At 47.0% G+C, this 11,421-nt stretch overlaps 1 protein-coding gene across 1 annotated transcript in view; it reads right to left on the reverse strand.

Annotated features, from left to right (window-relative positions):
• Positions 1–11,073, reverse strand: part of LOC129783557 (uncharacterized) — a 45,890-nt gene extending 34,817 nt beyond the window's left edge. The window contains exons 1-5 of the mRNA XM_055793513.1: positions 10,987–11,073; positions 3,710–4,488; positions 2,728–2,877; positions 1,712–1,745; positions 1,342–1,480 (exon numbers count right to left, since the gene is read on the reverse strand). Of these exons, the coding sequence (XP_055649488.1) occupies positions 1,342–1,480; positions 1,712–1,745; positions 2,728–2,877; positions 3,710–3,840 (454 nt within the window). The 5' untranslated portion in view covers positions 3,841–4,488; positions 10,987–11,073. The remainder of the gene's footprint in view (positions 1–1,341; positions 1,481–1,711; positions 1,746–2,727; positions 2,878–3,709; positions 4,489–10,986) is intronic.
• Between the last annotated feature and the right edge of the window lie 348 nt (positions 11,074–11,421).

An 11,421-nucleotide genomic window follows, 5' to 3' on the forward strand; every position in this document is an offset into this window, starting at 1 on the left:
GGGAGGTGGCAGGGAAGGAGCGCAGCAGAGCTTGAGCACGGGGGGTGCCGACGTGTCCTTCTCAGGTTGTGGGTCTTTGTTTCTCACTATCCAAATGTTATTTAATTGGTGGAGTCTTTTTGCCAGTGACGGTCACTGGGAAGTGACAGCCCTGCCTTCACACTGACCCACAAGCTTTTTCACCCTGTTTTGTCAGGGAGGGGCAGTGGCAGCACCAGGAGGGAGTCTGGCCTTTGGCCAAGGTTAACACTTGCCTAATGAAATTTTAGCATAGTTTAATAGCCCTAGTAAGTGATGCTTATGTTTACATAATGCTTTGTGTATAAATGCAAGCATCGTATGACAGTTGATTTTTATTATATATTTTTTTATTTATTATTTTTAAGCAAAGCCATTATTTTGCTGTACTCTTTGTCATTAGCTGTTGAGGGGGGTGCTGGTTGTGGCTGGGATAGTGTTAATCTTCTTCGCAGTCGCTGGTACGGGGCCATGTTTTGCAGTTGGGCCGCAAACAGGGTTGGTAGCACGGGGACGTGTTCGTTACGGCCCAGCAGCACTCACACAGAGCCAAGGCCTTTCCTGCTCCTCACCCCACCCCACCAGTGAGCAGGGTGGGGGTACGCAAGGAGCCGGGCCGGGACACAGCTGGGACAGCTGACCCCAGCTGACCCAAGGGATGTGCCATGCCACGCGGCATCATGCTCAGCATATAAAGCTGGGGGAGGACAAAGGAAGGGAGGGACATCCAGAGTGATGGCACTTTGTCTTCCCAGGTATTTGTTATGCGTGACGGAGCCCTGCTGTCCTGGAGATGGCTGAACACCCGCCTGCCCATGGGACGTGCTGGATGAATTCCTTGCTTTGCTTTGCTTGCGTGCGTGGCTTTTGCTATTAAACTGTTTTCATGCTGACCCATGAGTTTTCTCCCTTTTCCCTTTCCGATGCTCTCCCCCACCCCACTGGGGTGGAACAAGTGAGTGGCTGTGTGGTGCTTAGGTGTTTAGGTGTGGCTGGGCTTAAACCACATCAAGGGGATATAAAGAAGAAAAAGCTCTTGCTGACTTTTGATGACCGCATTAGAAGGAGCTGAACTGTACTTTGCAAGAAACTGCTTCTCCAGCTCTGACTAGACAGAGAACCAATGATAAAGTAAGGCACGTCGGCTGGTAATACAGGCGACATCTCAGGCTAGGTGACAGTTTCACAGCTTTTGAGGGGGATCTCTAATCAGAAAGAAATATTATATCAACATATGAAATTAAAATACTTAGGAGTGCATACAAAGAAATCGTGTTTTAAGGGGAACTTGTAACAGCTGAAGACAGAGACTTGAAAACATACCCATATGAACCACACCAAGCTCTTCCAACAGCAGCATAGTCTCCTTGTAGGCTGAAGCTTCTAACCGGACATCCTCTGAAGTTGGGTCAGATGAGTGAGTTAAACCAGGGCCATCAGTTACTTCCATTTGTCTGCTGACCTACAAAAAATACAGTACTTTCTGTAATTCCACTGTCTAGGATTACAGACCATTACAAATGCACGAATGATTCATTCTCTCCTTCACAGCCCACAGATTTGTCTCAAATACAATAAAGCTGCATACCAGCAGCAATCCGTACATCTGGTCGATCACTACATAAACACTGCTCCCATCTAAGTGATTAAAAGCTGATAGAAACAGTTTATCAAGAAACTAGTTTTACAATACCTCGTTCTTTTCACTCCTGGTTGTTGCTGCAGGTCTAGAAAACAGAAATGTATTTCAGTACTGGAATGCTTACTTTGCATTATGAATAATACCTACAGCTGCTTTGAAAACTTAATTGCAGAACTGAATTAAACTAAAATCTGTATAGTAACTTTGCTAGATATAGTTCAAGACTGAAACAATTATTGTGTACTATTATGTCTACTGGAAGGCTAATTTTTCCACAAGATGTTAAGCAAATAGTTGAAGTAACTGTTCCCTAAACTTCACGCAAAGTGACAGAAATCTTACAGCTACAGACATGGAGCTATACGGTTACGTGCATTCCCTGTTTAATACCAGGGGGTTAGCTCTCTCCAGTAATGAGAATCCTTCTCCTACAGGATTCTCTGGTGTCCTGGGTCTGGCTGGGATGCAGTTTGTTTTCTTCACAGCAGCCCACACAGCACTGTGTGTTAGATTTCTGACCAAAACGGTGTTGATAACACACCAGATTTTTAGCTAGGGTTGAACAGCGTCAACAACTTCTCTTTCTCACTTTGCCACAACCCACACAAGTAAGTTCAGGGTGGGCAAGAAGTCAGGAGGGAACAGCTGCAAGAGAAAAGGTGGAGCGGGGAGCAGGGCAAAAAATCCTGAGATACCTGCAGTGAAAAAAACTGAGATACCTCACCCTTTTTAAACACATGAAATACTTCTATGCCTGTGCACACACACTCATGTAATTAATCAGAATTTGTGCACGTGACCTCATTGTTGACTTGGCCAGCATGTTCAAAAGCACTCTAAACAAAAGTGAACTGTTTGTCAACACAAAGCTCATCAGGTAGTCACACAAAAGAACAAGAAAGAACAAGAAAGAACATCAGGTGGTCACACGAAAGAACAAGAATCTTCATATGCATCAGGTTTACAAAAAACCTAAACACACAACAAAAGCCCAAACTAGCCTCTAGCTCTCAGGCCAATTTTTATCATTAAGTAAGTTTTATTTTCAACATTCCTTACGTGCATACCTTCCTTCATCCTCAGATATTTCACTGGAAGTGCTATCATCCGGTACTTGACCATGATTGCCACTGGAAGAGCTCATCTGCTGATGAGCCTTCTGCTTTGAAGGCTGTCTTTTACTTTTCTTTGCACCTTTGGCATTCAGGGCAATTTTACTACATTACACAGAAAGAAAGAAAGAAATCACCAAGTGAGTAGGTTTGCAAAAAATATTTCTGTGAAACAGACATACTTAAGATGATGTCTGAAACAACTGAGATGACAAATATCTATGATAAAATCACAGACTTGACTGCAAAGATCATGGAAGATACCCAAGTATTTAAAATCCTTGCCCTAGGAGTGAGGGGGACACGTGGAGTCTGAGCTAGATCTTAAGCTGGACTATATCCAATAGCCACGGTACAGAAAGCATCTAGAGCAGAGATTCCTTTGAAGGACAGACAGAAAAAACTCCTGCTTAGGTCTGCATAAAAATACGTGTGCCTTCTTTAAACTTTTGAGATTGGTTTGATAATATCTTTTCCCCTCTCCTGACAAAGGGCACATTAACTTAATGAAAAGGAAAACACCAACTGCACGGAGATCACTAAAATCACCTAGAAAAGGGAGTAGTAGCAAACCCCAAGTTCCTACTTTTCTTTTCTAGGTGGCCATTTCCTACAAAAATAACTGCTTTTTCCAGTCTTCGGTTCTGGTTTTGAAGATGCATTTTACCTCAGTGTTGACATGGAAATCACAGGAATTTGGGTGGGGGTTTTCTTTTTTTTTCCCCTTTTCTTTTTTTAGAGCAGGCAATAAATTTGAACCTCCATCGTGCGCTTCGTGTATTCTAAAAAGAAATTTTCTTCATTTTTTGAGAAACGGTGGACTACTCACTATGGCTTTCACCACTGAGGAAACTACTTCAACTACTACAGTATTAGAAAACCTAAGACACTTACATAGCACTACAAATAAGAATTAGAGATTATTTCCTTAGCTTACCATTTCATTGGCATTTTAATCAATTTTGAGCTTCCCCCAGATGAAAAACTCTTTTTGTCTTTTTCTTCTATCGTGTTTTCATTCTCCATTTTCAAACAGTCATTCTTCCTTACAGTAATCTTTTGTTTCATTTGCCGATTAGTGATGTTATTTATCCACACATTCCTGTTTTGCCACTGATACGGAGAAATAGTGTGAAATGGGGACAATGGACATCGATTGTGATTGTATGTGTCTGCTCAAGGAATGTGGGTATGGTGACTGGTCATGGGTGCGGTGTCTGGTCACATAGGCACACAGCTCTGAGGAGACAACTACAGTTTTGAGGAGACACCTGCCCTTCTTCCTCTAACAAAGGGGCTATTTAAAAAAGAATGAGAAAAGGATGAGAGACATTCCAATGCTATCTAGAGGGAGGGAGTGCTAAGTCTTCTTGCTGGAGAAGATCAGATGGTCACAAGGACATGAATCACCTACAAACCTGCAAGACCACCACATTCCAGGCAAAGGACTGATAAGCTAATTAACATACGAAGCGAGAGTAAGCGGATTTAGGTAACGAATATGTATAGGCGTTAATTGAATATTCATTTGTTTTATTGTATAAATGTGAGATGGTTCGTCACTTCGGGCACGCACGCTTGTGGAGGAGCGATCCCCCGTGCATCTGCGCGCAATAAACATACCTACTTTATAACTTTCGAGTTATAGAGTCTAATTCCGCACGTCACCATGGCCTGCACTTTTGAACATCTTTGTTTGCTTTTTTCCTTCTCAACCTACAAAAACAAAGTTAAGCTTCATGTATTTCTAGAAGACAGAAACTCCACATCCAAGATTGATTAATTCAGGTTTTACCCCTGAAATAATATAAAATGAAATCTTTTTTTTAATTCATAGAGAAGCATTTTCACAAAATTACACTACAAAATGTACTATGCCATTGAAAGTACTTTGAATTCACTCATGATGGAAGACATAACAAAAATACAGCCCTTAGAAAGATAACAATATCTTAAAACATGAAGAACAAAAAAAGTGAAAGCATTACTGATGGACAAAGAGTTAGGAGGACTGCACAATGTTAGAACACCACCAGAAAAAAATCAAGTGGAACTGTGCTGGGCTACTGCTCCCTGAACAAGGGGAGGAAAGAAAAAAAGATCCCAAACCCACAAACACAACTGGTTTCACAGGGAAGAGGAATTTTAGTGCAAGGCAATGAAGACACACCATGCAGATATCTCAGCACATGAATTATTAGTCAAGACCCTGTTCAGAAGCTATTTTCATTCTTTGATTCAGAAGTGGAACTGATAGAATTGTATGGATTCCTTTTTAAGGGAATGAAGTGTAACTACTTGCACTGGAACCGAGTGCCACCTACTGTTAAACTGGAACAATAATGCATTCCGTTTTCCAAAAATGGGGAAAAAGACAACTCTCCACTGTATTCACCAGTCACCTATTTCCATTAGAACAAAACCCAGTTCGTAGGAAGCATCTTCCTGTCGTGACCAATAGCTCAAGTGAACAGGAAATACTCTGCCTGGCTCCAGAAGGCTGCGGGTCTCCCCAGGCTCTTTTACACACGCTCCATCGCTGCTATCGCTTCAGCAGCGGTTTTACCTCCCAACAGAGACTTCCTTAAAAACATGATCTGACTTTCCTGAACAGTGGATCTTATCTCACAGTTTCATTGATTTGCACAGCAGAATCCTGCAGTTTCCGTTGAAGCTAACGAAGACTGTGTGCTTTCAAACCCAAGCACATCCAGCACCTCCACCATAACTCTGAGTTAGAGCTATTGCCTAAACCACTACATGCTGCACACGCTGCCCGTGCCAGCCCTGGCTAGCCCAGCCCTGTTTTACCGATTCATCCAGGCACTTGCATCAGTGCCTCTGACTTGGTGAATTTACACATGAGAAACCAGGCCTTTCTGACCAACACCCATGCTCTTTAACTGCACCGGTTATTTTTAAATTAATGACACATTACTAATTAAAGTGACCAAGACAAGTCAGAACTACAGCTCGGTTGTAGTCAAAATCACATGCGCCGCAGATTTTCCCTGAATTTCTTCACAGCATCACCTATGATTGCTGTTGTCAAATACATGACAGCTGCTTTCTTTACCTGCAGAAAGCTTGGCACAACACGTACAATATTGTACAACATACAGCTCCATCTGACAGTCAGACCAGAATGGCCTTCCTGCAGTGCAGGCGGGCTGCATATCTCCAGTAGCACCCACAGCCCCAGCCTGCACTGCTTTAGAGACAGCAAAGATCCGCGCTGATGAGAAACGCTCTCATGCACATGGCATTTCACCTTGTCCACGGATGTGAAACACGGGTTGCTTCACGAAATTTAATTGTATGGTTTCGTTCCAAGGCAAAACAGACTGTCCAACAACCTGTGACTTACACTAAAACCCATAAATCTTCACCTTCCATATGAACGGCTACATGCCAGGATATGTACTGCTGATGAATTTTTCCGCATGTTGCTGGGGAGCAATACCTGCACGTGTTCATCTTTTTGTCCACCTCTACTGGGATTCCCTCTAGCTGGGTACGTTGCATCTCAGGGTTGTATGGAGGGGATTACCTCCAAGCAGCGGGACAGATCACCCCTGTCGCTCCTAAACTGCCTCTGCTGAGCATCTCGGTGCCTCCCACAGTGGTGGCTTGCTCAGGAAGAGGTGGCCTGTGATGGCTCCTCTCCAGTGCACATGCCCACAGGACCACCGAGCAAAGGACTATCCCACACCATCCTCCCCCTCTCTGAGAAAGAAAGCACGTACCTATCTATGGCTGATCTCCCTTCTGAAGCAGTACAGCTCAGCTGAGACCTCAGACTGCTTTTCTGCAGCACCTGGGATTCTTACCAACACTGTCTCCATGGACTCTACCCGGACTCAGTTTTGTGCAGAGGAGGTGTTTACTGCCGCATGCGCAACAGCAACGGCAAGGGCAGGCAGCGCAGCGATCTCCTGTTACCGAACGTGCTGCTCTGGGACTCCCAAACAGGCGGTCAGTTATATCCCTGGCAAAGTTCTCCAGCAAAGCCGCCCCTGATTTGTATCCACCTCAGCTGTACAAACACGGTGTAACCAGACGCGCAGCGGCTCTTTACCTCCAGCACTGTATGTCCCTTTCCTTCCCGTGTCACCACCACCTGCAAAAGCGCTCATGGAAATGAGCAAACCCCACCCGCCAGAAAGAGGCAGGGCTTTCAAAGGGAAGGAGGGTATTCAATGGAAGCTGCAGATGTGCCCTGCCTGGAGAAGGCACCACTGGCAACCCCTCCTCTGTGAGAGCTGGGGACATGCAGAGGGGGAGGAAGGCAGGCGTCGGGGAGGAACTAGAAGCCCTGGTTTGCTACTGCTGCAGTAGCCCTGGCTGTGGGGACAACAGAGCTCTCCATGAAATGACGATCAACCAAAATATTTCAGAGGGGCACAGCAGGGAGCACAAGCTGCTGGGCGTCAGCAAAGGGCTGTGCTCAGCTTCTCTGCGGCACGTTGTCACAGGCAAGGTGAACACGAAGCACAGGGAGGATCTGCAGTTCTACCTGCCTTGCTGGGGCTTGGCCTGAGCTCCCCCTTTGCAAACCAAGTCACCCTCCCGCCACACCGCACAACCTCTGCTTCATGTATGTCCCAGCAACTGGGGTACCAGATGCAGAGAAATCTGAGAGGTCCCCCCTGGTCACAGCTCTAGTCATCACTGGTTCCAACAACTTCTGATGCTCAGGGTGTCCCCTGCGCCCTGGGTCCTCCCTCCAGGCGCCCCTCCTCCTCTGCATGTGCCCTGGAGTAGACGAACTCAACATCACACCCATCCTGGGGAGATTTAAGCCCCAAAGAGCTCAGAACTGGCTGAAGCCAGCACAAAAGCCTATCTTCTCTCTGAGAGTTGCAATGTCCTTACACCCTCCCTGTCCTTCCCGTCTCGATCAGAAACCAAACAGGGGAAGCGGTGCATGCAGATACACAGAGAATACTGAATGGGACACACTGGCTCCTCTTCCAACTCCTTTATTGTCTCAAAGGTGTTTTCATTCTGTTGGAGGAAAAAGAGAGAAATATGTAGAGTCCCCAGGTTTATCCCTGGTAAGCACTTTCACATGTTCATTTAGCAAAGCAGATTAGATTGATTCCTCAGAGATTTTTTTTGGGGGGGGGGGGGGGGAGGGCGGGGGAGGAGGGGATTATAATGAACTCATTCAGTTTTTAAATCAGGCTTAGGAGCCACGACTCACTGGCTACGAATACATGTACACACATGCGTGTACAGGACAGCACAGAATACTCTATTTACTCATATGCCTCTGAAAAGACATTTTTTTTTCTATTATTTGTTGTTCTCGGCATCATTTATGGCTGGACTGCATGGACAAGATGGTTTTCTTAATTCTGTGAAAACACTTGCATCTATTGATGCCTGCACCTCTAAACATAGTGATATGGTCATACAGCCAAATCTGCAAAGCGGATTACTGTTCTTACACCATTCTGGGCATAGCAGGCATACCCATAGAAACACCCCTGATGGCCTAATGGTCATGCCTATTTACACATTTATTTCTGCTATTTCATCCTCTGTAAAGAACAAGTGCTCCTTTCCTCGACCTGTCTCAGAACAAATCTGAATACTTAAGGAATTAAAACAGATGAGTCGGCCAAAGGAAAATTTAAACATACTTACTTTAACAACGCCAAGGAGTTATTACTAAAATGCAAGCACTTTGACAGCAGGTATCTTACCAGTGCTGTGCAAAGTGACACAGAAAAGCCTCAAGAAAAATCTACTAGAGTTTGGGTCAATCCACTAAATCCCAGCACAATGGCTCAAGGGTAAGGGCACTTCAAAACAGAATGTGTCCTGAATCAAGTTAGGAAGAAGACAAAGAACATATCCTGCTGGGAAGATCATTAACGATTAGAAAACTCGACGCGGCTACTATAAATTTGTCCCAGGTTAGAAAAGGCCAAGAATCTTTCAAAGGACACTACAAAAAAATAACATTTAAGACAAAAGGCAGTGTAGGACCAAATGGAATTAAAAGGAGTCCTAGAAAGTAAATCTTTCAGTAATAAGCAAGCAAGGCTAATAACAATCTAGGGCATAGAAAAGATTAGCTCAGCACCAGGATGCACAGCAGATAGGAGAGCAAATTAGTTCTGTCTTACCAAAAGGTAAATGGGGGGGGGGGGGGGGTGTGGAAATGCAGTACTTAGTGTTTCTCTTTATTTTTCCTGCATCTAATTTTTAACTGTTAAGAGAAATAACACAAAAGCTTTATTTTTGCTAATGCCAGGCAACCAGAATCTGGAATTTAAATTAATCCTTTACACACTGCCATTTGGGGATCATTTCTACCAGATCCAACAAGGATACAAGGGATAGGACAAGAGGAAACGGCCTCAGGCTGCCCCAGGGGAGGTTTAGATTGGACATTAGGAAAAAATTCTTCACTGAAAGGGTTGTCAAGGTCTGGAACCAGCTGCCCAGGGAAGTTTCAGGGTGGCCTCACCATCCCCGGAGGCATTTCAAAGATGTGTAGATGTGGTGCTCAGGGACACAGTTTAGTGATGGGCTTGGCAGTGTTGGGTTAATGGCTGGACTCAATGATCTTACAGGACTTTTCCAACCTAAATGATTCTATGATTCTATGCTGTTCAAAGTGACCTACAGTCTTCCTTCAAAAAAGAGGGTTTATACTGCTGTTTCAACTGTTCTGGTTATCGGGTAATCCAGCCTCATAGCACTCTTTAAATTAAAATTTACAAGCACCGAGATATTCCCCAGTGACTGCACTTCAGCTAGTTTGATATTAAGCTTTACATTTTTCTTAACGTGATTAGCAGCATACCTCAAGCTATGTTTGAACATATATTCTTAGGTGAATGGGAGATACTACCAGCTTTTCATTAGACAGAACATATGAGTATTTTAAAAAGCCAAACTCTAACAGAATACACAGCACAAGCATGTGTTTCTGCCAAGATAGTTTCTATTAAGTAAATCAAATGCATATGTTCGGTCTCTCCCTCTTCTGTCCATACTTAAAATCCAGGCAAATTTGCAGAACAGCGCAAAGAGCAAGGTGTTAGAGAGAAGACCCACAACTTCTCTCGCACATGCTCTTCTGCTACCTGTAGCTACGTGCTTACCTTTGCACTCACATTTGTTACACAACACACTTTGGTGCCCGGGAATTTGATTGATTTAGATTCGCCCTGACAGAAGGAAACCTTTTTTCTTAACCGTTTGACCTTGTTTCACTTCTAACTGGAAGATCAGTCCTGCCAGGAAGGAGAGGTGAAACCTCACGACAGCTGGAGGGTGAATAATCTCTCTTCAAACTCTAAAACTCTGCGTATCAAGTTTCCTTTACAATTTGTACTCCACCGGGCTATTAAAAATCTATGAAAAGCACAGCAAGAAATCAAGCCGACCGCCAGTACAGAAGGTGCCAGCAGCTCCTCCTCGTTTCGCGAAAATCCAGCCCTCACCCTGAGGCTGCGGGACCAAATCCTGCGCAGCTGGAAGCGGCAGCGAGCCCTGGCCCCGGGGAAGGGCAGCTCAGCACCCTGCAAGGACGAGGCGCATCGCTCCGCTCCCCGCCACCCCGGGATGCCACACAGCCCCGGCGCCGGGCAGCGGCGGCAGCACGGGCTCGCTGACGGTAACGGCGACCCTCCTGCCTCCCCCGAACGCGTAACGAGAGGCGAAAGCACCGTCCGGGCCGGCGGGCAAAGCACCTGGAGCCGCATCTCCCACCCCGGCAGGCCCGCCACCCGCCGGGCCGCCACCCCCCTCGCACCCAGACGGGGGGCGAGCCCCGGGAAGGGCCGCTGCCGCACCGGGACGTCGCGCAGCCCCTCCGAGCGCCGAGCCCGGCCGGGGCTGGCAGCGACCGTCTCCTCGGGACCTGATGCTGCCGTCCAACGGCCGGATCCCATCGCCCGCCGCGCAACGGATCGAGCACCCGCACGGCCGAGGGACCAGCTACGCGTGTCTGCGGGGACGGGAGCTGGGGGGCAAACCCACAAAGCTAGCACAGCTCTTCGCGACAGGAAAATACTTTATACCCCTGGAAAAACCGTTTACGATGACCTTTAGTCACACTTAATCCTCACTGGGTCTTACGAGCCTCGTCCCCATTTAAAGGCACAGCGGTCTTTACTTTCACTCAAGTGTTCATGCACAGTTCAAGTAATTTCTGTTTGGTCCCACTAACCAACTGGTTCTCCTTGAGCTTACCTCGTGCCCCAGCTTGCCCCATGGCGTCTGTTCCCCCTCCCGAGGCCGTGTGCTGCCAAGCGCCTGCGACACGCGCTGTCCCCCGGACCCGCTCCGCTGCTTCGCTGCAGACACATCTTTCCTCTACGCTGCCACTTAAGGCGCAGAGCTGCCTTCTGCTGACCACCTACGTGCAAGCCGTCGGTCCGCAACGCTTCCCGGGGCGCCGGGGGCTGCCTGCGGCGCGGCGCGGTGCGGGGCCGGGGGCGGCTCTGCGGGGGCTGCCGGCGGCTGAGGCGGAGCCGCGAGTGCGGAGCCGCGGCGCAGCCCCCGGGTTCGCCCCCTGCGCAGGGCTGCCCGCTCCCTTCCCTGCGCGCTCCCCGGCGCTCGCCGCCTCGCTCCGGCCTCTCCCGGAGAAGGGGTCCGCTCTCCGGCTGGCAAACGGCTCCCCCGAGC

This window comes from Falco peregrinus, unplaced genomic scaffold, assembly GCF_023634155.1.
Source record: "Falco peregrinus isolate bFalPer1 unplaced genomic scaffold, bFalPer1.pri scaffold_51, whole genome shotgun sequence".
NCBI lineage: Eukaryota > Metazoa > Chordata > Aves > Falconiformes > Falconidae > Falco > Falco peregrinus.